Source organism: Quercus robur, chromosome 1 (assembly GCF_932294415.1).
Source record: "Quercus robur chromosome 1, dhQueRobu3.1, whole genome shotgun sequence".
Lineage (NCBI taxonomy): Eukaryota > Viridiplantae > Streptophyta > Magnoliopsida > Fagales > Fagaceae > Quercus > Quercus robur.
The window spans coordinates 8,815,827-8,842,166 of NC_065534.1; the positions used below are offsets into that span (position 1 = coordinate 8,815,827).

Here is a 26,340-nt window from a genome sequence, read left to right on the forward strand (position 1 = left end):
TTCTTCTTCTAATTTGTTGGACACGGTGAAGAACAATAATTCTAAAGGCTCTATATATTTCTAAAACAATTAAGATAATGAGTTATTATGGTAGAAAATTAGTGTTATTAATGATGAGTCTATATGAGAATCAATATTAATAACTTGTCAATTCAACAACTATCAAAAAAATGTTACATTTAACATGACCTCAAGGCCCTCAACAGGTCTCTCCTTGAGGCTTGTTCAAGTTTAAGTAGCTTTACAAGCCCTTTGTTTACCATTGGTTACACATTGAATAATTTGGCATCTAAAATCCCCAATCTTTGTGTTACACCTATATTCATAAATTGTGGGATCAAGTGGCTCTTGTAATAAGGTTTGAGTCATTTGACCAACCCATCAAAGAGAAGTTTGGGACAAAGTATTGAGATTTTGTTTGAAATCCTATGCTAATAATAAAGAATGTCTATGTGAATTGTGATAGCCAGTGCCTAATCTATTATGAAAATTTTCTTTTCTTATCTTTTAAAATAGTAAGTTTAGTCGAAGATAAGAGGAAGAGGAAGATCTAAATCAATGGTCCATAGTATACTTTATGAAACATGGTCTCTGTTGATTGTGCTACCTCTTGAAGTTATAGCCACTTATTTTCATTGCTTTCACGTTTGGATGCTTTTAGGTTTCGTGATCAATTAGGACTTGTTTTAAAAACTACTCGATTGATATAATGCTTTGTTTGTTTCGGCAAACGCTTTATGCCTAATCATTCCAAATAATACTTGCATCTTCTATAGTTGGCACAGAGTTAGCGATAAATTTTTTCTAAAAATTGAGTCATTTTTTAAAAAGAATTTTCCATAAAATTATCTCATTTTTCTTATATTTGGTAGCAACCTTAAATGAGTTGAAAAATAATCTCTAACTTTCCTTATTTAACTTATTGTGAGATAGAGTTGTTTTCCAAAAAAATTTAATGGAAAAAAAAATTCTAAAAATAAGTCATATTTTTTCTGTTAACTAAATGTAATTTTTTTTTGACTCTTTTTTTGATGATATCAAACACTAAAAAACACCAAAAACTATCTTTACATAATATTTTCCATCGAAACCATCAGAAACTATGGAAAACCTGGGCCAAAATGGCCCATTAGCATTAATTTTTGAAATATTTAGCAACAGAGCATTGTTTCGAAAATAATTAGGGAAATACCACTTTTTCTGGTACTCGAGCATGGTGAGCTCGAGTACCATCTTTTCATTGGTCAAACATCTTCTCAAAAAAAAAATGCCGCTATAAGGCCCGAAAACGTCACTATAGGGCTTAAAAACGCCACTATAGGGCCCCTTGAACTTGTTATGGGACTTATAAAAAAAATTTGCAGGAAAACGCCGCTATAGGGCCCAAAAACGTCACTATAGGGCTTAAAAACGCCACTATAGGGCCCCTTGAACCTGTTATGGGGACTTATAAAAAAAATTTTGCAGGAAAACGCCGCTATAGGGCCCGAAAACGTCACTATAGGGCCCCTTGAACCCAGGGGGCTTAAAAACGCCGCTATAGGGCCCGAAAACGTCACTATAGGGCTTAAAAACGCCACTATAGGGCTCCTTGAATATGGGGCGATGGTGGATTAAAAAAACATGGTACTCGAGCTCACCAAGCTTGAGTACCAGAAAAAGTGGTATTTTCCTAATTATTTCCGAAACAGTGCTCTGTTGCTAAATATTTCAAAAATTAATGCTAATGGGCCATTTTGGCCGGAAAACCTGATAGAACAAAGTTTGTAGGAGCCAATCCAACTTAATAAGAATCCTACTCCTACCTTTATAACATAGTTTGGGCCATTGAATTGGGGTTCATACATAGGAGGTGGGTCATATGGGTTTTGCAAACTATGGGCCATGATAGATCACAAAAGAATTGGGCCTTAGAATACCATTTCAATAGATCTGTCTCTCCTGCGTCCACCTATGTCCATGACAGATGAAGGTTAGATTTAGTCTTTTAGACTCTCTCCACTATTATCTTTCCAGTTTTCTCAATTGACTTTTTATGCAATAAATTGAATGAATTTCAAAGCTGTCCCCCAATAAAATAAAAGGAATAAATAAAAAATTAAAGTTCATTATAATGAAAACCCTATTTAAAACAAAAATAAATTCGGGATATAATCCCATAAAATTATCTAGAAAAAACTGTTATAACAACCTACTTACAAATTTGGTTTTTCATTTTCAATATATATTTTTATAATAATTCTTCATACCTTAGTTGAAAAATGTAAACATCATGTAAAACTTATTGCATCACAATAAAAATAGTTAAGTTAAGAAGTAATAAACTATCTTCTTCTTCTTCTAAAATACAACAATCAAGAACGAACAATTTGTATTATCTAGCAAATAATATCTTATATTCTTGCAAGACTTTTCAAGAGTTGACAAAATATAAAAATGATCTTTAGGGTCCGTTTGGTTCGACATTTGAGAGATTAAAATAGCATTTTTAAAACCCAAAATTTTGTTTTGCAACCACAACTCCTTATAACTTTTTTACACATGCTTATTTTAAAATCAAAACACAGCTTTCCAATAACTTATATAAAAGCACCCTATTTTAATATATTATTTAAGTTTAACTTTGGTAGGAATTTTAATTTGTATATAATTGTAGGGATAAAGGCCCATAATAATATGTTGGGTCTTGGACTTTTGTTCGAGGACGCTAAATGGTCCAAAGAGGGGCAAATAGTTATTTAGGGTCCCAATTTAAAGCCTCATGAGTAAGGAACGAATGGAAGGTGATCCGAGGAGGAATTACTCCTCGGATGTGGCGTATGCAGCTCAAATATGTATTCCAGCAATTAGAATGACCCTCAAAGAAGCTACAATGATAGGAATATGCCTCATGAACATACAAGAAGGAAGGAAATTCAAAAATATCTAGGGAAAAGCTACTGCCACCGCATTAAATGCATTGCAACTACTTTTCTGGCCGCATTTATGTGGAGAAGACCTCTGAACAGTGTTACCTTGGCTACCACAACTCACAAAAAGCCAGAGAGGGTGTCTGATGGGACAGGTACTCAAGTGGAGGCTCAGATGATCAACAAGTGTAGAATCAAGATGTTCCAGAGGGAGCTATATAACGTGAGAGACTCTTCATGAGAAAAGGGATCAGAAAAATAGATAGATAAGACTATAGCAATCTAAATTGTCTTGGTATCCAATTGTGATCAATATATACAAGTGTAACCTCCTCAGACTGGAAGTCCATTGACATCAGAATCTCTTATTTGTGTTTGATTCCCATTCAACTCAGTACTAGCTGTTGTTCAACTCATTAGGGCCTAGTTCTTTGACCCACTCTTTACAAATTTATTGTGCTGGGTTCATTGGGCCAAGATCCCATACATTTTGGGTTTGGGCTGTAAATCGTGTCCTTACAATTGGCGCCGTCTGTGGGAAGAACTTGTGTGATAGTGAAAACAACGATCAACTATGGTAGGTTCAGGTCCACACCAAGCAGAATCCATAGCATCCCAACGCGAAGATCCGTTCACCCACCTTAAACATTGGAGAAATCAAGAGGGCAGCGTGCATACCACGCATAAAAGTAAAAGCCATTCTCGAGTTGGGAGTCACGTCTCTCAAGAGCAACATAACAAAGCCATGCAAAGGGAGATTGACCATCTAAAGAGGAAGTTCTGCCATGCACAATGAAGGCGAATTCCCTCCCTATTTGATTTCTCCTTCGACGATGAGAAGGACAGTAGCTATCGACATAGGTCTAGGACTCCTCCTAGTGAATCTTTCTCATATGAAGATGAGCACCACCGTGAACGCAGATGCAAGAGCCCAACTCACATAGGGCTGGGAAATGATGCTATGAGCAAAGCTTTGAACCAGATTTCCAAGTCGCCCTTCACGTATAGGATTGAAGGAGCAACTCTTCCCCGACGTTTCCATCAACTAACATTCACCATCTACAATGGGCGGACGGATCCGGTGGAACATGTGAGCCATTTCAATCAGAGAATGGCTGTCCATTCTAAGGACGAGGCCTTGATGTGCAAGGTGTTCCCATCCAGTCTAGGACCAGTGGCAATAAGATGGTTCGACGGCTTGAGGGCAGATTCAATAGATTCCTTCAAGGAGCTCACTCGGGTTTTTGGCTCTTATTTTATTACATGTACCAGGGTCCCTCGGCCTTTGGACTCCTTACTGTCTTTGTCCATGCAAGAAGGAGAGACCCTAAAAACATACTCGGACAGGTACTGGGAGATGTACAACGAGATAGACGGTAACTTTGATGACGTCGCCATTAGTATCTTTAAGAGTGGCCTCCCAATTGAGCATGGCTTAAGGAAGTCCCTAACAGGAAAACCTATCACCAGTCTACGCCAACTTATGGACCAGATTGACAAGTATAAAAGGGTTAAGGAAGACCAGCAACTAGGTAAAGGAAAGGCTAAGGATATCCCTCAGGAGATGAGGGATTCCAGGTTGGATAGATATAGTAATAACTGACCTCGAAGAGATTTCGCTGGACAGTCAGGGTCTGTCAACACCCAGACAATTAATGCAGTATTCCGAGAACCGGTGCATCAGGTTCTGGAGAAGATTAAAAATGAGTCGTTTTTCAAATGGCCGAACAAGATGGTTGGAAACCCCATGAGGCGCAACTAAAGCCTTTATTACTAATACCATCAGGACCAAGGACACACTACAGAAGATTGCAGGAATTTGTGGGACCATCTGGACTAGCTGGTCCGAGAAGGGAAGTTGAAGCATCTGCTACACCATTCCAGTGGCTGGGCGGAGCAGACCGGTTCGGATCCCTGTAGAAATGCTTCTTCAAAACCTCCTCTAGGAACTATTAATGTCATCTTTGCTGCTCCTGGTAGGACTGGTTCCCGTCCCTCCAGAGTGATATCTATGGCTTGGCTATCCACCGAGGACAACAATTCGGAGTCAAAAAGAGCCAGGAAAGAAGCCCCACAGTTGCTAAGCTTCTCGGACAAAGATAAGATTGGAACCATTCAACCCAATGATGATGCTCTGGTGGTCACACTTAGGATAGGGGGATACGACGTGAAGAGAGTAAGTGTTGTCGAGATCATGTACCCTCACTTGTATAAGGGGCTGAATTTAAAACCCGAGGCCCTAACGGCGTACGATTGCCCTCTAGTAAGTTTCAAGGGAAAAATTGTTACTCCAAGAGGCCAGATTAGACTGTCCATACAGACCAGTTCGGACGTGGTGGAAGTGGATTTCATTGTGGTGGACGCTTATTCACCCTACACAACTATTGTGGCTAGACTTTGGCTTCATGCCTTAGAAGCTGTCTCTTCTACCCTGCACTAGAAGGTGAAATATCCTTCGGAGGGCTAGGTTAAAAAGATAGTGGGGAGTTAGTTCATGGCTAGGCAGTGCATGGTTGCTGCAATCTTACATCGACCCAATGCTGAGTCCTCGGTATCTGCTGAAAGGGCTTATAGCAATCAAAAACTCCGGTATTGCCCGACAATGGATCAACCGAGGAAGCAAAGTGCGAAGATCGAGAAAAGGTTGCTGTTAGCGATGATCCGGAGAAGTTCTTTCAGGTCGGCTCCCAGCTGCCTCCCCAAAAGAGAGAAGAGCTAATTGAATTCTTGAGAAAAAACGTGGATGTATTCGCGTGAAGTGCTTATGAAGCTCCGAGGGTGGACCCAAATTTCATTTGCCACCATTTGAATGTGAATCCATCTGTTACCCCCAAAAAACAACCTCCTCGGTGTTTATCTAGAGATCATTTTGATGCTGTTAAAGATGAGGTGACGAAGTTTAAGCAGGCGGGGGCTATCAAAGAAGTTTTCTATTCTGAGTGGCTGGCCAATACTGTGGTAGTAAAGAAAAAGAACAGAAAATGGCGAGTGTGTGTGGATTTCACGGATTTAAATAAGGCTTGCCCAAAAGATCCCTTCCCTATGCCTAGGATAGACCAGCTAGTAAATGCTACCATAGGCCATCCTCGGATGAGCTTTTTAGATGTCTTTCAAGGATACTATCAAATACCACTAGCTCCAGATGATCAAGAGAAGACAGTTTTTGTTACTCCCACTAGAAACTACCATTACAAGGTGATGCCCTTTGACTTGAAAAATGCGGGATCCACCTATCAAAGGATGATGACTAAGATGTTTGAACTTCAGTTAGGCAAGAATATTGAAGTCTATATAGATGACATGGTGGTGAAGAGTAAGGTGGTGTCCGAGCATGTGGGAGACCTCGGAAATATTTTTGAAATATTGAGAAAACACGAGCTGCGCCTTAACGCCTCCAAGTATTCTTTTGGTGTGGGATTGAGGTTAATCCTGACCAGGTTAAGGCGATAAATAGTTTGCAACCACCTCGAAATCCCAAAGAAGTTCAGAAGCTAATCGAAATGACTGCTGCTCTAAACCAGTTTATTTCTCGGTCCACAGATAGATGCAGACCTTTCTTCCTATTGATGAATAAATAGAAGGGATTTGAGTGGACCGAGGAGTGTGCTTTGGCATTTCAGCAACTTAAAGAATACCTATCTCGGCCACCTATCATGTCCAATCCTGAGGTGGATGAGCTCCTGTTTGTTTATATTGCGGTGGCCCCTCATGCTATAAGTTTGGTGTTGATACGAGTTGACAGTGGCGTACAATGACCAGTCTACTATGTAAGCAAATCACTACATGAGGTTGAGATTCGCTATCTACCGTTGGAGAAGACCATCTTAGCAGTGATGCATGGTACACGAAAGCTTCCCTATTACATCCAAGCGCATACAGTCGTCGTCCTAACTCAACTTCCACTCAAGGCCATACTTCGAAGTGCTGATTACACGGGGAGGATTGCAAAGTGGGGTACAGTTCTAGGACTTTTGACATCAAGTATATGCCTCGTACCTCTATCAAGGGCCAGGTCCTTGCAGACCTCGTGGCCGAGTTCACTGAACCCCTATTAGAAGAAGCAGCAGCGACATAGAACATAGATGGAAAATCAGTTGGCACAATCTCCCTACAAGAACCTTCATTCTGGAAGGTATATGTTGATGGTACGGTTAATCAAAGGGGTTCTGGAGTGGGGCTGGTTCTGATCTCCCCCGAGAAGCTCACCATTAAGAATCATTAAGATTGGGCTTCTTAGCCAAGAATATTGAGGCTGAATATGAAACTTTGTTAGAAGGAATGTCCATGGTCCAAAGAATGGGAGGAAAGACAGTAAAGATGTTCTCAGACTCAAGATTAGTCGTTGGCCAAGTAAAGGGCGAATTAGAAGCAAGAGATGAGAGAATGCAAGGGTATTTAAGTCAAGTTAGGCATCTACAATCAGGATTTGAATCCTTTAGCCTATTGCACGTCCCTAGAAGTGGAAACACACACGCCGATTCCCTAGCCACGCTTGCAACCTCCTCGGTACAAAACTTACCTCGGGTTATCATTGTAGAGGACTTGTGCAAACCCACAAAGGTAAAGGAAAAGGTGGTCCATGTTCACCAAGTCAGAGTAGGGCCTAGTTGGATGGACCCCATAGTACTATTCCTTAGAGAGGATATCTTGCCGAAAGACAAATCAGTAGTTGATAAGGTAAGGAGAAAAGCGCCTCGTTTCTGGCTGTCCGAAGACCAAAGATTATACAAGCGCTCTTTTTCTGGGCCATATCTACTCTGCATTCACCATGAGGCGTCAGAGCTACTCCTGGAGGAGTTACATGAAGGAATTTTTTGGAAGCCACATAGGAGGCAGATCTTTGTCTCACAGAGCCGTCACTCAAGGCTACTAGTGGCAAATATGAAGAAAAAAACGCAAGAATATGTAAAGAAGTGTGATCAATGTCAAAAATTTGCACGAAATATACATCAACCAAGAGGAGTCCTTAACCCCCTATCTAGCCCTTGGCCATTTACTCAATGGGGTTTAGATATAGTGGGCCCTTTCCCCAAAGCAGCAAGGAATAAGAGGTATCTGCTGGTCGGCACTGACTATTTTACTAAGTGGGTTGAAGCTGAACCCTTGGCGAACATCAGAGATGTGGATGCCAAGAAGTTTGTCTGGAAAAACATTGTCACCTAGTTCAGGGTCCCTTAGACCCTCATCTCGAACAATAGCCTTCAGTTTGATAGCAAGTCTTTCAGGAGATACTGTTGTGAATTGGGAATTACGAATAGATATTCTACCCCAGCTTATCCCCAGGGGAATGGACAAGCCAAGGCGATTAACAAGGTCATAGTGAATGGATTTAAGAAGAGGTTAGAAGATGCTAAGGGAAAATGTGTGGAAGAAGTGCCATATGTCCGTGGACATATCGAACCACACCTCGCAGGTCAACCGGGGAGACTCCCTTTTCAATGACTAATAGGGCCGAGGCTCTTATTCTTTTAGAAACTGGCTTCCCAACACTAAGGACCACCTCATTCAATCCAAGCAGTAATAATGAGTCACTAGAAAAGAACTTGGACTTCATTGAAGAAAGAAGAGAAAGTGCAATGGTTCGGTTGGCGTGCTACCAACACAAGCTCAAGCAAGGTTATGATGCCAATGTAAAGCTTAGGCCATTAGTGCATGGTGACTTGGTATTAAGAAAAGTTCTAGGCATTGCAAAAAACCCAGCATGGGGAAAGTTGGGGTCCAATTGGGAAGGACCATATCGCATCACCTCGGTGGCAAGTATAGGAGCATATTTTCTTGAAGACCTAGATGAGCATGTAATACTGCGCCCTTGGAATGTAAACAACCTGAAAATGTATTATTATTAATGAAAGTTTTCCTTTGTCAATATGTTCAATTATTGCGTGAAGGCATTGTACTTCCCATTGTTCAATCTATATAAGTGTTTAAATAGATCCTAAGTTATGTTAGGTCTCTCGGACCACATGCTTGAGTGAAATTAACACTCAATGGCATCTATATAAGTGCTTAAACAGATCCTAAGTTATGTCAGGTCCCTCGGACCACATGCTTGGGTGAAATTAACACTTAATGACATCTATATAAGTGTTTAAACAGATCCGAAGTTATGTCAGGTTGCTTGGACCACATGCTTGGGTGAAATTAACACGCAATGGTACCTATACAAGTGTTTAAACAGAACCTAAGTTGTGTCAGGTCCCTCGGACTACACACTTTGGGGAAATCAACACTCTGTAACACCCCTTTATTTTTCACCAAAGGTCAAAACAAATCCAAGGTTATGTTTACATCCTTGAGTTGAAAACTTTAAGCAAACTATAACTTCTATTTATTTACATAAGTGATGAGCAAGATGCAGGTTGTCTGCCTCTTTTATTTTCCCTCACATGATATAAGTTTATCAACTTCAACCTTCATTACAGAAGGTTCAATTCACAATACGAATGCCTAATATACAACTTTGTTACTGGTACTTGGTCAAATTACTTAGATTACTGACAGTATAATATTATTGGCTTTTATTGAAGGAACAGTAACAACAGTTCAATGCTATGTATAAAAATGATAAGCTTCAAAGTGCATAAAGCAAAAGAACAAGAGATGAAGAGAAAAACATTCTCATTAAGTGAAAAAGAAAGTACATTATACACATCAACATAGTGTCATTCTAAAAAAAAAAAAAAAAAAAAAAAAAACTACTATAAAAGGAATTAGAAAGAGAATCCTAAGTGCTAGACTTTGGCTGGAGGAGCAGGAGGATCTACATTCTAGCTCAGCTGGGAAGTAGGAGCGTCCTTGGCCTTAGAATCAACTTCAAGGGTCTTGGCCTCTGCTTCCTTTGCCTTGGCTGCAGCTTCCCTGTACTTGGCGGCATCCTTGGCCTCTGCGGAGTGCTTCTTCCCTTTGCCCTTACCTTTGTTTTTCTCCCCTTTAGCCCTCTGGCCTTGATCACCAGCTTGGCTGGATCCCTTTGAAGCTTCAGGAAGAGGGAGGGCATTTGGAATAGCCAGAGGCTGCTCGGAAGATTCTGGAGTAGGGGCAGGAGGAAAGGAGATGGCACCGGGGAATTCGCGGATATCCGGATGGTAGTATATACTCCCGAGCTGCCTCTAAATAGAGTCTGCAGGGACTTCTGCAACACTAAAGGCCCTATCCCACGACACATTGTAATAATCCCTACACACCTCTGAAAGCTCTTCAACAAGCCTTATTTGCGTCTCCTCCACGCCAAGCAGATATAAAGCTTGCTTCTCAGCCTCGGTTGCTTCCTTGGCCAGTTGAGCTGCATCCTTGGCCTTCTGCAACTCAACCTTAAGATCTAGGACCAACTGCCTTTGTGTGGCTAGATCTATCTCGGTCAAATGAAGCTTTTGGCGCTGATCCTCAACCTGCCTTTCAACGGTTTTCAAACCAGCCTTAGCACTCAAACGAGCTTGGTCCACCACCTTAAGCTTCTCAGACATCTCAATCTGCTCCTGTTTAAGGGCCCCCAATGATTTCTCAACCTCGGCCTGTTTGCGAGCGTCACAGTTCCACTCCTCGGCCATGTAAGCTTGTTAAGTAATCTGCCCAAAGACCGAAGAAAAACAATATGAGTTAAAAAGTAAAGAAAGAATGAAAGTACGGTTTAGCATATAAACTCATGAATATGTAGATTGCTTACCATGGCAAGGTCCCTTTTCAGGGACAGAAAGAGGTCGTTCTGCTTGAAGTGTTTATAAACTTCCATATCCTTTGGAAGGAGTAAAGGCTGCTCCAGGGCTTCAGCTATATACCCTGCTCGCCCCTTTTGGAATTCTCGGACCGAAGCGTTCCAAGGGATAGGAGTCCCTTCCACTTCCAACCGAGGACTCCATGTGCGTTGTGTCATGCGCACATTAGCCCTATTTAGTTCTTCCCGACTGTCCACGGATTAGGACCTCTTGTCCCGAGCATCTTGGACCACTTTCTGTTGTTTTGTCTCCTTCTGAGGACCCACCTCACCTTCCTCAAGAGCCTCAACTGGCCTTTTCTTCTTCAAGTCAGCAATTGGCTTCAGTCCAAGGTCGGTGGGGATTTGAGGAGGAGGAGGGGGAAGATTGGAGGGAACTTGGGACTTAGTGGCTTCTTTCAAAGTTAACACTTTGCCCCTAGAGGACATGAGCTCTCTTAGACTCTTGTTGCCCTTGTTCAACGCCATACTGTCTTCCTCTTCTTCGGAAGAGCTGTCTAGGCAGGCAATCACTAAAACAGAGGTGCGAACACCAAAGTGCCTGTCTGCTTCACCCTTGGCGTCCGAGATGGTGACTAATGGAACCCCTAGATCTTCTTCTTCTCCAAAGTGGAACTTGTCTATCTCCTCCTTTAGTAATAGACACGATGAGGCAATCTCCTCCTCGGGTACTGCTTCTACTTCAGGTAGAATTTGTGGAAGTGGCAGTGCGACTGGTGGAAGATCGGCCCGGGCTAAGAAGTTTGGCCGTGAAATGTCGATCCAAGCCAATCGGGGGTCACCCAATCTTATGGCATTACCAACATCTTGATATATCTCCAAGATTGGCTGAAAGTCCAAAATTAAGTGGATGGCTTGTAGTTGCCTGTCTTCACTTACAAATATCTCAGATCTTAGCAGATAATTGAGAGCGGCAACGTTGGTGAAGCTAAGCCTGGGTGCCATGTGCCTTTTATCTGCAAAGGTAGCCGAGAAACAAAATATGGTTATAAAGCTAAAATTCATCATCAAAAGAAAGCAGGATGAAAGAAAAATAACAACATGGTCGGGGTTGAAAAATCTAGATCTCTTACTATAGAACCTAACTTTAAGGTATCCCACCTGGCTCTCCCTCTCGGACTGGATAGGGAAGGCCATCATGCCACGCTCCCGAAGCTATCAGATAGTCGTCTTTCATACTCTTGTTAGATTTAACAGACATGATACTAATCTAACAATGTCCAATCGGGACTTTAGATAATATCCTACGTTTTTGAGAAAGTGACACTTGTACATGTGGACCACATCGTGCTAGGTGAGCCCCAAGTTTAGATGCTCGTTCAGAGCATCAATACTACCTAGGATCCTAAAAAGGTTGGGCGCACATTGATGGGAACATATCTTATGATTGAGGAGGTAATCCCATGTTATCCTACCCATGGGGAGAGTTACCCCCCCCCCTTCTATGAAAGCTATCATAGGGATGACGACTTCCCCCCTTTCTCTATGAGACACTATTTGTTCCAGGGAATAGTATCGCAGAGCAACCTCCTAGGGAATGTGGTATCTTTTCTTAAAGGCCTCTATTTTGGCAGGGGAGTTTACTAAATGCTTGAATCTACCCATTCGGACAAATTAAAAGGCTAACTAAGAACTGGTAGACCGAGGAGATAGGCCGAGGAGAGAATGAGAAATTCAAAGAGATAGAAACTTACAAGAACTAAGATGTGCTTAAATCTCTGAAAACTTTTAGAAAATTTTCAAGGATTTCTCAAAGAAAAGGTATGGAAAATCTAGTAACTTAGAGAGCTCTGTAAGTTTGAGTGCTTGGAATCTCTAGAGAATTTGAAAACTTATGAAATAAGGAGAAAGTGATTTCCCTTGATGTTTTATATAGAGGGAGGGAATGAGTGGGAATACTCCCACTCAGAATTCTAGGAAAGATATCAACCATTGGATTGGCGCCTCACCGTCGGATGCGAGGAACATAGCACCGCCTAGAGCAATTAATGACGCCTCATGGACTACGAAGCGTCAGTAGCAATTATAAGGTGTGTAAAACTGTACTCTCACACATGTAAATCAAGGAATCAGTTGGTTTCATTTCTTAAAAATCAAAACCCCACTTTTTCTCCTCGGACGAGAGGGAAAAACCGGAATTTTAAAGAGCTATTGTAGGGATAAAGGCCCAGAATAATATGTTGGGCCTTGGGCTTTTGTCCAAGGACGCTGAATGGCCTGAGGAGGGGAAAATAGTTATTTAGGGTCCCAATTTAAAGTCTCATGAGTAAGGAACAAATGGAAGGTGGTCCGAGGAGGAATTACTCCTCGGATGTGGCGTATGCAGTTCAAATATGTATTTCAGCAATTAGAATGACCATCCAAGAAGCTACAATGATAGGAACATGCCTCATGAACATACAAGAAGGAAGGAAACCCAAAAATATCTAGGGAAAAGATGCTGCCACCACATTAAATATATTGCAGCTACTTTTCTGGCCGCATTTATGTGGAGAAGACCTCTGAGCAGTGTTACCTTGACTACCACAACTCACAGAAAGCCAGAGAGGGTGTCTAATGGGACAGGTACTCAAGTGGAGACTCAGATGATCAACAAGTGTAGAGTCAAGATGTTCTAGAGGGAGCTATATAATGTGAAAGACCCTCCATGAGAAAAGGGATTGGAAAAATAGAGAGATAAGACTGTAGCAATCTAAATTGTCTTAATATCCAATTGTGATCAATATATACAAGTGTAACCTCCTCGGACTGGAAGTCCATTGACATCAGAATCTCTTATTTGTGTTTGATTGCCATTCAACTCAGTAATAGCCGTTGTTCAACTCATTAGGGCCTAGTTCTTTGACCCACTCTCTACAAATTTATTGTGCTAGGCTCATTGGGCCAAGGTCCCATACGTTTTGGGATTGGGCCGCAAATCGTGTCCCTACAATAATAATATTTATTTAAATGCTTACATATGTAATATACATAAGGTTACAAGCTAAAAGCCTAATAGGATATAATTTCTTATGAAAATTAACTTATCTATGTTTCCATAATTGATTGAGATAGATTTGTTCATCAATCAACTCATGGCAACTTATGCTATTTTTGTTGCCGTTGGGGGGAAAAATTTAAAAACATAACGTTTAGAAAAAATTTTGAATTTGAAAAAGATGAAAAAGTAATGGCTAAAATCTCAAAAGAATGACTACTCCATCCGTGTTTATTGGCTTTATTGCTTAAGTACTTCTTGTTTTTTTGGTGCAAAACAAATAGTCATATTTCTGGGAACATGCAAACCATATTGTCTTTTTTATTTGGGGTTTGAGACTTATTGGTGTTTTTTTTCTCTTGCAAGACCATCATAGAAGCATCCTTGTTTGATGGTTTGGACTTTGGCCTATCGTATCTTTTAGTTTTAGGACAAAATTACTGCTGACAATAGTAATAGTATCGGCCAAGGGTTGCATTGGGTGAACAAGTTGTAACCAGCGGCTAGGTTTGGACTTGAAGCTACACTTTTGTTCAAGGGCCAAGATCCATTCTGACTTCAAGCTTTGGATTTGTGTGAAGGGCCTTGTTGGTTGTTGCGCATACATCCAGAATTTTGTCTTCTATGATTGCTTTATTTTCTATTTTTTCATATAATGATTATAATCCATAGAATGGCACACTGTTCAATAGTGGCAATTTACCTGTTACTTTTATAAACCAATTTTACCTGTTACTTATCCGTTGAGACAGATGAAAAAGAATAAAACACAATGTCTCAATCTTTTTTTCTTTTTCTTTTTTGGCTAGAAACAAAAACAAAAAGATTTGAGACATTATGTTCTCAATCCAATCAGACAAAGTGAATCCAAGGCATGTGCATTACTGCATTATATAAAAGTTACAAATTTGAATCAATACCTACGACAATATATGATAAACGTCATTTAAAAAAAAAAATTTGGAGGGATATAATGTAGGAATACAGTAGATTATATCATTTTTAAAATTTTTTAATTTGGAGGAATATATATATTCAAAACTTTTATCTCAACTTCTTTCCCTCCCTCTTTAATCTCTTTTATTCCTACATTATATCCCTCCAAATTTAAAAAATGATGTTTATCATATATTGTATAGATATTGATTCAATTCAATATGTAACTTTTCTTTTTAAATTAACTTGGAGCTTTTTTAAGAAACACATTAACCATTTAAACACACACACTTTAATTATACTCTCTCATCAAGTTTAAACACATTACTAACGGGAGCTTTTAAGAAGAAGATTTTTTTTTTTATATATAGAATTTGAGTTAATGTAGAAATTTGATAATTATATCAAATTTCCAAATTTGGTTTGCTTTGAATTTTTTTAAAGAAGATATTTTGATAAAATTTAAGTTAAATCTATTTATCTTCTAAAGAAAGTACTTTTTAATTAAAAAATATAAAATATTATAAATAGATAATGCCACCACACTAGTATTCATCCAATTAAAAAAAATTAAATAAACCTAAAATTTATCTTAAAAAAAAAATTTAAACCTAACGTACTATTCAACTTTTATTCTGCTATTTTTAGAGGAATGTTAACCAATATCCTAAGGGCATTAGTTTAAAAGTTATTTTTAGAAACATTTTATTGGATGAATGACAAAATAATAAATGTTGTTGACAATTTTTTATATTTTTCATGGAAGTGGTATTAAAATTTTCCGATTATAATTTATTAACAATTGTCCTACTAGTATTTGTTAACATGATTTTTTATTTTTTTTTATTTTTTGGTGGATAAGAATTTTTTTTTTTTTTTATTAAACTTGCAACTTTTTCAAGGCAAAAGCAATGTTTTTGGAAGAGATAAGAAAGATAATCTCCAAATACAGTCAAGATTTCTACCAAAAAATATATATATATACAGACAAGATACTATATATAACACACGGACCCGTATAATATGATTCTCTATTCCGTCTTTCTCACTACGTATATATACAAAATGAAAATGCGTAGTATTCAACACCATTATCCCCCATAGGGGCATCTTGGGCCCATAAAAAGATTCATAGATCATCCCTCCAAGCTCCTAACCAAGAAAGTCTCCCAGCAACAGCAAAAGCAAAAACCCCCCCAAAAATTCTCTCTGAGACTGAGACAAAGCATCAAACACTTGGACTACTATCTACGATTCTCTCTCTTATACCCTAACCATGGCTCCAAAACCGAAACCCCATCTGGGTCTGATCCATACCCTCCTGTTCTTCGTTTCCATCCTCTCAAGTCCGTGGCTTTCCTTCTCTGACCCAGAACCCACTGTATACGAAATCCTCCCACAGTTTGGGCTCCCAGCTGGTCTTTTACCTGACTCAGTCACCAACTACACGTACTCCTCCTCTGATGGCCGATTCATCGTCGTTTTAGCCAAGCCTTGCTATATTCAATTCGATTACACGGTCTTCTACGACACGACCATCACGGGCAAGCTCAGCTATGGCTCTATCACCGGCCTCAAGGGCATTCAGGTCCAGAGGTTCTTCTTGTGGTTCGATGTCGATGAGATCCGTGTCGATTTGCCTCCCTCTGATAGTATATACTTCCAGGTTGGCCTCATCAACAAGAAACTCGACGTGGGTCAGTTCAAGACTATCCATTCTTGCCGCGATAAAGTCTCGGGGAATTGCGCTGGATCCTTGAAACGCTTTCTTCAGGTATAGCACTTTATCAATTTTTTTTTTTTGACATATTTCCTATTCTCCTTACCAAAAGCAAGAGATTGATATACTGGTAAGAAGAAAGAAAAATTCTTGAGATTTTCTGGTCTCAAGGGCTCTTGAAATTTACTCTCTATTTTGAGTTATTGGTAATATTGATGGAGATATTAATTATATAATTGTTTAATGTTATACAAAAAGGAAGCTAAGTTAGACAAGAAGTGTGAATATAATTATAAAAGGGTACACAATCCTTCCATCTTGTTCAAACTACAAAATAAGGATTTGGGGTTGAATTTCAGTGTTATCATGACCAAACAAATGAATAGGAATATATATTCTAATCCTGTTAAAACTGATTCCTATGCCCTAGTAATAACTATTCTAGTTTACCAAATGTGTTCCAAAATTTAAGTGCACAAGGCTGGAAAAGGAACCAGCGTTTGCATTTCGTGCACATTTCATGTTTGTGTATGTGTTAGAATAAGGGTGTGGATTGAGGGTGTAGGTGATTCTCTTGATCCTCTTGGGAGGAATGCAGGGAAGTTTATGAAGAGGAAAAGAATTAGTAGTTTTATGTTGCCTTAATTGAAAGAGATGGTTTAAGTTTTTGGTTGGATCCTTTCATACATTGTCATCTTTTGTATGGTTCTCCCAGTATCCACCAATTATGGTGTGTGATGGTACAACATGTAATTCAATAGGACTGTACCTATGACTCATTGAAGCCCCCATGAAAGCGTGAGGCAGTCTCTTCTTTGTTATTAAAAACCACGTGATTTGACTATTGAGCATAGTATTCTGCTATGTATGGATGGATGGTGAGGATAATGTATGTGGAATTTGACTTTGAACCAGAGTAAAGTTCGTTCTTTTAATTAGATGAACATAGATCCTATAGGGTATAATATTTATCACACGTATGTCATTGATTACTTATGCTAATGAAGTCTAGCTCAAGTGGCACCTCCCCTTGCAAGAGCAAGGTAGAGAGTGAGGTTGTGGATTCAAAACCTGCTGGCCTACTGAGTGTGAGTGACTTACCAATTAAAAAATAATAATGTTTTTGATTAGTTAATCAGGCAAATATATATGGAATGATATCGTCATCGGTATTTCTCATAAGGCCAATATGCAATTCATATTTAATGCTTTGCATTGCTCTTATTGGATGTACTGTTTTCTTTGTGTTTAACATTTGCCTTTTCAATTCTACTTTTATGAAGACCCTTTTGTCTATATGAGGTTATAATATTGTGTGTCCCAGTTAAATCTCGGATGTGTTCTGACCTGTAGATTTAACTAGAATGTGTTCTTCAATGCTTTTTTGAGATATTTGCATCATTAGAGTCTTGGTTTCTTAGGTTAAGAAATTCTAAAATAGGGAAAACTTATGCGGCAGTACCAACTACATAGATATGGGAGCCCTGTGCACTGGATATGACTTTACAGGGAAGTATTTATAATTTTTTTGGGTGAGTAGGGGATGGAGGGAACTTGTTATTTTTGAGTTGCAATTTTATCAATTTGGGAACATGGCAATCAGAGAGTATGAGTAACTTCTGTGTGTATCAAGTTCACTATCAGTGCTTCTTAATTGAACGCCTTGGGTATATAGAAATCATGTTTTGACAGAGATTCATTAGTACCATTATGCCTTGGAAACAAATATCTGTCAGCTGTGATCTCTGTAGACGATTACTTGTTATTTCTGGAAGTTATGGAGATTATGTATAGCTCATATGCCTTGCTCATATTCATTTAGTTTTGCATTGACATAGACTAACAAAAAGCTTGTTACCAACAATGATAATGCTACCCTTTTCCATAATCAAGTGGCTTCTTGAATCTCTGTTCTTTCATTGTATCAACTATTGATATGGATATGCTTCAACATACTGACTTATCCATGTTACTTATAACTTGTTCTCATCCTTGTTTCATTACTTGCAGCTCCCAACTCCTTTAAATGAATATCAGATGCTACTCACTGAGTAGGTGCTATGGGTACTTTTGCTGTAATATAGAGGGGTGCAAAAAGGTGTGATGCAATTATCTGCCTTCTAGCTGATATTTTCACTTTCAGACTCAAAAATGACGAGCCTGGTATAAGAGTAGCATCTATGTAGAAGATCTAAGTATAATATGACCTATCAAAAAAAAAAAAAAATCTAAGCATAATATGTGTATATCTGGACAAGATGTTATCTTAGTTTAGTCTGAATGCATTATGGTTTCATCCCTTTGAACTTGTACTGTACTGAAATATCATATCGAGGGAATTACTCCATGTGGTGGATGAATGAGATTGTTAATAAAATTAGATAATAATTGTAACAATTACAGTCGTAAGTAGGTTGTTCATGTTGCATTGGCGCGTGTGGATGCAAATGCTGTATGCTCTTGGATAGCCATGAAAACTTGCTGGGATCAAACTCCAGAATTTTTTATTTTGTGATGGGAAACTCTGGATATTGTGCCATGACAAGCATGGGATGAATGTGTGAAAGGCCATGGGCCTAACTGCCAGACATTAACTTGCTGCACGAATTGGAACTTACCCCAAAAATGTTTATTTTTTTGGTCTATGTAGTGTTTTGCCACAAAAGCAGTACACCATTTACACCCTTGACCCCCTCCCCCAAATAAGCTTGTTTGCCTGCTCTCCCTGCTGTTCTCATAAGATCCCATTCTTTAATTATAAAAAAAAATCTTGAATCCCTGCTCACACTCAAGACAAATAAGTAAATAACAGAAGGGCATGGCACCTTGGATGTAGATGTTTGGTTTGTAATCTAAAAGGGTTCAACCAAGAGGAATGAAAAGATATAAGGATAATATTTCTTTCGCTTAAAACACAATATTAAATCTAGGGAAAAACCCTGTCAACCAAGAGGAATCAAATAAAATACATCTTCTCAAAAAAAAAAAAAATTACAATAATGTTAGATTGTTAATAATTTCTTAATCCTTCATTGACATTTCTTCATCTCTCTTTCATTTTTTTTTTTTTTTTTTTTTTTTTGGTAAGGTGAAAAAAAGTGAGTTCGATATTGTCTAAAAGAGTAACATTTTTAATTTTGAGTTCCACACTTATTGTTTCAACCTTTTCAACCCCTCTCATTCATTTATGGCAATATTTTATTAACCGAATCTCACAATAATTCAACCCTAAAGAACACTCAAGTGCTTGTTAACATTTGCTTATATGTATAGTTCTAAATTTTTTTTTCCTATAAAATATTTATAAAAATAATTCGTAAATCAATGTCGGCATCCATTAATATATATATATTAATCATTCATTTCATGAAACTTTTTATGAAAAATTGGAAAAACTATAAAAAAAGTTAGTCACTTTTTCATTTTTCCATTAAAATTTTTATAAAATGGTTTATTAATGTATACCCTTAACATTAGCATTAGCATTCTATTTTACATTCTCAAAAGCCCAAAACATGCTTTATACATATATATATATACCAACTACTATATGGATAGGGTTGAAAAATAAGAAACGGGATATTGGGAGAGTTATAAAATGAAATGGTAAAATAAATGGGGAAAAATGCTCATACATCCCCTAAACTTTCAAATACTGGCTAAGACACCCTCTGAACTTTTTTTTGGCCAATTTACTCCATAAACTTTACATACTAGCTAAATCAATATCTTAGTTAGTCTACCGTTAAAAATCTAATGGATTGGTCACATGTGTCTCACATGAGATTTAAAAAAAAAAAACCTCAATCCAATTAATAGAAAGAGAAAGCTAGATCTAGCCTGGAGAGAGGAAAGAGGGAGACATGGTAGAAACAAAGCCACCGTAGCACAGAGCCACTGTAGTCTCCCAGCATCTCCTCCTTGAGTCACCACAATAGTTGTGGCCATTACAGTAGTTGGGCATTTTTGTTTCTTCTTCTCATAAGGAATCTCTATAGATTTTGCTTGGCCTTCTCTAACTTCCCTTAAATAAATCGTTTGATTCTGGCTAATCCACCATTCTCTTCATACGCCGCTTTGAGCCATTCGATGAGTGCATCAAGGCTACTCCATGCTTGTTTAAGTGGGCAAGCACATGGGGCAGGTGGGTTCAAGTGATTGAAATATAGGCACTCTTTGTTGTCAATGCATTTAATATTCCCTATGGAGAGTGATAAGGATAAAGTTGTAATGTTAAATGAAAAGGCATAAGGCAACGCCCCAAAACCCATCTGTCTCACTTGTGCTCATAGGCAAGCAATGGCACTAGGAAGTCTACGGCTTTCCCTCGAGGCTGACGGGAGCACCCTGGGTGACTAAGATGGAAAGCAGATGACAATAAGCTGAAGGGGATACGCGAGGCTTTGACGGTTCTGATGTGGCATTACTTGGTCCCCACGCATGCGTAAATAAGGAAATATCTTGTGCTCCACATTTACTGCTAATCAAAAGGACTCCTACAAGGAAAGGGCTCCGCAAAATACGCTCATGGAGACTCCTATAAGGAAAAGATCTCTAAGCCAAGGAAGAGATGTCAATCATTTTACTACTATAAAAGCCCCAATACCCTCACTAACTAAGGTACGTATAATTTACCCTGGTTCTGACACTCATAACTTGACCTTCAGATAGTATTTGGCTAGCACCACACCGATACTCTCCATTAGGTTTTCACTTTCTGTGTTGCACAGGTGTTGTTTCGAGCACATGAGGACCGTGTGACTTACATCATTAGAAAGTATATGTGAATTAATTTGTGCATTTCATTGTATTAGACCATTGCACCATGATAGTCCTTGTATTACTTCAAGAACTCAATCACGTGGGTGCCATTGCACCTTACTAGAGTTAAAGTAGGCTTGTGGTTCTTTAGTTTCTATAAGAAAGTGCTCTAGTATTGACATTTTTGTGAGTCTCTACTATTCAGATAGGATGAACCAGCACCACCAAGCATCGTCAAGACACGGGCAGTGAGACAATGGGGCGTCATGCTGAGGTGGCTCTGGTTCCTTGGTGTCTTTCTTTCCATCGGGTTTCAAATTGGGATTGAGTTTGTTTTTTAAATGTCACATGAGATACATGTGATCATTTCCGTTAGATTTTTAACTGTAGACTAAATGAGGCATTGATGTGGCTGGTATGTAAAGTTTATGGAGTAAATTGGCCATCATGGGATGTTTTGGCTAGTATTTGTCTACTTGAAAGTTTTGGGAGTGTATGAACATTTTTTCCAAATAAATAATATACCAACTACTATATGAATAGGGTTGAAAAATAAAAAACTGTGATGGTAGATGAGTTGTAAAATAAAATAGCTAAAATAGATTTATTATTATTATTAAATTTTAGATACCCAAGCGATTTAAAGCATACGGTTATCAAAATCCTAATGTATATAATTCCCTTAAGGGATTTTATATATATATATATATAATTCATTATTAGATAGTAATTATTGGTGATAAAAGTATTTTAACTTATCCTACGTAGACTTACCTCAACACACAACACGACACGACACCACACATACGACCATTTATCATCACTTCCCACACCTTTACGCAAACGCAACCCAACTACCATTGAACTTCAACTTCTGCAAAATACTACTAATAAATACTAGCAATGAACAAGTCCTTCCTCTAATTCCCACATTACCCTTTATCATCCCTTCAAATTACGTCTCTCTCTCACTCGCAACAAGTCTCTCTCTCTCTAAGCTCTCCATCAATGGCTTCTCTTCCTCTCAAACTCGTCTCTCCACTCTCTCTCCTCCTACTCCTCCTCACCCTTTTCTCACAAACCCATCTCTCTTTCTCCCTCAGACTCTCAAAACTCAGTCTCAACAACCTTCTATCCACCATCACAGCCACAGAAACAACCGCAGACGTCCATGACCTCCTCCCTCACTATGGCCTCCCAAAGGGTCTCATCCCAAACAACGTCGACTCCTTCACTCTCTCTGATGATGGAACTTTCACTCTCCAGCTCTCTAGCCCATGTTACGTCCAGTTTGACCAGTTGGTTTACTATGACAAGAAAATCTCTGGAAAGCTCAGCTATGGCTCAGTGTCCAGTGTTTCTGGGATTCAAGCCAAAAAGTTGTTCCTTTGGGTCTCCGTCACTGGAATTCAGGCTGACAAGGATTCTGATATGATTGAGTTCTATGTTGGTTCTTTGTCCGAGAAACTGCCAGCTAAGCAGTTTGAGGATGTTCCTGTTTGTAAGACCAAGGCTTGTACTGGTACTACTTCAGCCACCAACTCTGAGTCAATCTAAGGTGATCATTATATCTGTCTTTGTCTTTTACCTTTTTACTTTTTGTTGAATAAGTTGAATCGTATGTATACAGGATAGGTAAAGTTTTGATCTGTTTGGTTTTTTTGGTTTTTTGTGGGACTAGATGGTTATGAATTATGATGTCAATTTTGGACAATTAGATGGATGATATTCATGCTGACAGTTAAATTGATGATTGTAGAAGTAGAACCGAAGGACAATTATATTTTGTATGCAAAATATGGATTGAAAATTTACCTTAAAAAAAGATATACAGATAAAGAAATTAAGTTGAGGATTTCTGATCTGCAAAGATTTACTGGGTATAATGACTGATGTGAAATAGAGAGTAATATATTTGATCCAATTTTTCGACAATGCGAGTGGGACTCTTTTCAATTCCTTTTCTAACTGTCCAAGAAAGATTTCATATTGAAACAATGGAAAAGAGGATAAAAGAAATAATTTGATACCCCAAAAAATGGGTCAAAAACTGGGGAAAATTCTGCTGATCTATTGGTTGGGATCACTATGCTGGTGATTTAAGGATCACGGCTTTCTTATGGTTTGTGTTTTAAGATCCGACAACTAGTAGACAGAGAGTATTTTCAAAACCATGGAGTTCAAGTCTCCCAAATGCAAATGCAGTTTTGGAATTTTGACTGTAAAGGGTGTAGGACAATTTGACAATTTCGTTTTCATCAACTGTAATTCAATACTAATAATGTATCTTCTATTTTTGTTGGACGGGGTGGGGGAGTTGAACTTGTAATATGCCTTCAAACTTGGGAATTTGACAAGCCTAGAAAGTCCAAACATTTATCAAGCATTATGTTGGCTGTTATTGTAGAATCTATAGCTAATTAAGATGCATACAATCTTTTGTTAAAATTTAATTTTTGTCATCTATGTTTTTTAAGTTTTTTCTTATGTTACGAAATAGGTGTTCCATATAATATTCTTTCTCATACCACTCCCTGAACCTTAATTAGTAAATATTTTAATGCATATCTCATGGTTAAAGGCTTTTGCTTGATTCATGTTTGATATATTGATAAGAAGCATGCCCTAGGAAAATAGAGTGAGACATATACAACTTAAATACTGAATACTCTAGAAGTAGCCACTAACCCACCTTGAATTTCCTAAGAACTGGATTTAAAGCTGTCATTTTTTTAACCTCACTTTGACAAAGTTTCCTAACACTATCACTATCATGCTTTCTCCTATTAGGCAGACATAGATAACAAATGAATACATTCTTGCCTGTGTATAGGTACCACCCTTTGTGGGTGCTTTAGACTCCCATACTCTGCAGTCCCACTCCTTATACTTTCACCAGAACAATTTTAGGAAATTCTTGCATATTGTCAGGGCTGGCAAAAGGATGGGTTTTGGATAAGACCAAAGAATGGCACAAATCTTGCCCCTTCTACTCATCCAAAAAAAAAAAAAAAAGATTTAAGTTACTATTTAAAAATTATGGGAAAACATTGAGCATTTGAGCTGCTATCACATTGTAAATGCTGCTATTGCTTTATCTACTGCTTGTTTTGCTGTTTATTGCCTGGTTGTGATTATAGTATTCTGCAGATGTTAGATTGCAGACTTATTCTATTTGCATTTGAATGTGAAAGTTGCCTATGGATGAGGGAATGGCACTAGAATCTTTCATATTCTGTTGTAGTTGGCCTCTAGGCAGTGTTTGAAAGAAACCTCAAGTTAAAATAACTTCAAACAATAATTTTTAATTGAAATTTTCTAATGAGAGTGTGAGGCGAAAGCCATAGTTTCAAGTGACACAAATGGATAACAGGGGTCCTAAAGCTCAAAATCTGAAGGCAACAACAAAGTTGCGTAGTGAAGTCTTCTCCCATAAGGTTGACTGGAAACGATGTGTGGGGTGGGATGGTAAAAGGCATGTGTTAGAAATTTTTTTACACTTGGGTTGTGACATGGTATGTCCACGATACTGAAGATAGTGAAACTACAGTTTAAGACTCCTTATAAGGCATATCTAGGTTCAGAAGATATTCTTAAGTAATCCATTTGGAATTTTATATTTAAGTTGCTTCCAAAGTCTGAAGTTAAATATTCCTCTGATTTTATTGCAGGTGAAGAGAACCTTTACATCTCGATGCACCACCTGCTCTCTAAGCTCTCCAAGTTCAGGCATATGATGGGGCAACATAAGCACATATGTATATAGATTTGTCTGTTTTCATTTGTTGAAGTGAACTGTGCAATTGTTTCTGTGACTACTGAGGTTGATCTATAAATAGATCTCCTCTGAGATCAATTATGAAAATACTATACTTGGTTTTAATATTCTAGTTATAAGGCATATTATTTGCATTTATAATTTCTTTCTGTCACTTTGAGGGGCTCTGGTGGGAGTGGAGGGAAGGAGGGGAAGAGGGTGCTTTGGAATATGGATATGAATATTACAGAATGCATATATTATACAGAGAAAGTAACATTCCTACCATGGAATTTTTTAAAGAAAACCATCATTAAATCATTTATTGATCACTGGGTTAATTCCGAAGGAGGTTTTCCTTCCATCATTTGACTGTATCTTGTCATCTAGCTTCCCTTGCTAGCATCTGCAAATGAATCTATTTAGTAGTTCAGATGTATGATTTTAAAAGCAGAGCGCTGTCTGATTTCCAAAGGCATTGTTACTAGACCCTCTTTACTTTGCTATTGCAGCAAGCTTGCCAATATGAATAAATCCGTGTTAGGACTCCTTATATAACTTTGACACCATATGTTTCACCAGAAAAGAAAGCTGCAATTCCAAAAAATGGTGCTGAAATGATGAAGCCTTCAAACAAAATAGTCTCCATTAACTGCAATAGATATTACGGAACTCATATTTGCCAAAACCACATCTTATGAAGCAGAGGTCATCTTTCCCCCTCCTGGTCTCCATGCTCCTGATCTTCCTTCCCGTTCTAGGCCAAGTACACCTTGCGCACCCAGCAAAGAAATTTCTTACCAACTGCACTGGCTATTTGTATTATCATTTGCATGGTTTCATTACCCTAAATAATATGCATTTATGTGAATATTTGCTATAAATTCTGTAATAAATTGTTCAGCATTTGTTCAGATTTATTCTTCCAACCCTCTTATTAGGGTTCATGGATATGTTGACAAATTCTAGTGTCAAAACATTATAATTGTGTTAGGGTTGAATTTAATTCAGAAACTGCTTTAAAATGACGAGGTTGTGATCTTCTCAGATATGTTTAAAAATGACGAGGTTATGATCTACTCAAATATGATGGACTGATGATCTTTTGCCCATGTCTTTTACCCCATACTAAAATTTTAAGTTAAAGTTGTTTCATTAGAAAGCAGACATACGGGTCTTCAAAACAAACCCAAATATGACCCAATTTAGATTATGAACAAGGTATGACTATTTGAAGTTGGCATAACTATGTTGTCTTCAAGATTTCGCTTGACCCTCGCTAGAAGCTCACTTGACCAAAACTACAGCAAACAGTAAACCAACTTTGAATATATAACGACTTAACCTAATGATTCCCTATATACAACCAATGCTTGTTGTAGAAATTGAGAGAGAGAGAGACTACTATATCAAGATTTCTCTGAGTGCAAACTTTCTTGAGTCTAAACATTTTTAAAAAGACCCTCTCCCTACAGTGGCGGCGCCACATAGAGGTCAGGGACCTGAAAAAAAAAAAAAAAAAAATTATATGTAATAATTAAATATTTTTTATTTATCTACCCTTAAAAA

General features: G+C 38.3%; 4 protein-coding genes across 4 annotated transcripts; all 4 read left to right on the top strand.

The window, feature by feature from the left end:
- The first annotated feature begins 3,870 nt into the window (after window positions 1-3,870).
- On the top strand, window positions 3,871-4,512 carry LOC126713587 (uncharacterized). Its single transcript, XM_050413401.1, has one exon. The coding sequence runs from the start codon at window positions 3,871-3,873 to the stop codon at window positions 4,510-4,512; it is 642 nt and encodes a 213-aa protein (XP_050269358.1).
- A 408-nt stretch (window positions 4,513-4,920) lies between these two features.
- LOC126713661 (uncharacterized) lies at window positions 4,921-5,349 on the top strand. Its single transcript, XM_050413520.1, has one exon. The coding sequence runs from the start codon at window positions 4,921-4,923 to the stop codon at window positions 5,347-5,349; it is 429 nt and encodes a 142-aa protein (XP_050269477.1).
- Window positions 5,350-15,598: 10,249 nt separating this feature from the next.
- Window positions 15,599-18,650, top strand: LOC126719264 (uncharacterized). The gene is made up of 2 exons (XM_050421840.1): window positions 15,599-16,307; window positions 18,264-18,650. The coding sequence occupies exons 1-2, from the start codon at window positions 15,810-15,812 to the stop codon at window positions 18,306-18,308; spliced, it is 543 nt and encodes a 180-aa protein (XP_050277797.1). The 5' UTR covers window positions 15,599-15,809; the 3' UTR covers window positions 18,309-18,650.
- A 3,282-nt stretch (window positions 18,651-21,932) lies between these two features.
- LOC126719275 (uncharacterized) lies at window positions 21,933-24,915 on the top strand. Its single transcript, XM_050421850.1, has 2 exons — window positions 21,933-22,572; window positions 24,686-24,915. The coding sequence occupies exon 1, from the start codon at window positions 22,023-22,025 to the stop codon at window positions 22,569-22,571; it is 549 nt and encodes a 182-aa protein (XP_050277807.1). The 5' UTR covers window positions 21,933-22,022; the 3' UTR covers window position 22,572; window positions 24,686-24,915.
- The last annotated feature ends 1,425 nt before the right edge of the window (window positions 24,916-26,340 follow it).

Coding starts and splice junctions, on each gene's coding strand:
- LOC126713587 (XM_050413401.1), top strand. CDS start 3,871: ATGAGCAAAGCTTTGAACCAGATTTCCAAGTCGCCCTTCACGTATAGG.
- LOC126713661 (XM_050413520.1), top strand. CDS start 4,921: ATGGCTTGGCTATCCACCGAGGACAACAATTCGGAGTCAAAAAGAGCC.
- LOC126719264 (XM_050421840.1), top strand. CDS start 15,810: ATGGCTCCAAAACCGAAACCCCATCTGGGTCTGATCCATACCCTCCTG. Junction 16,308..18,263: donor CCTTGAAACGCTTTCTTCAG/GTATAGCACTTT, acceptor CATTACTTGCAG/CTCCCAACTCCTTTAAATGA.
- LOC126719275 (XM_050421850.1), top strand. CDS start 22,023: ATGGCTTCTCTTCCTCTCAAACTCGTCTCTCCACTCTCTCTCCTCCTA.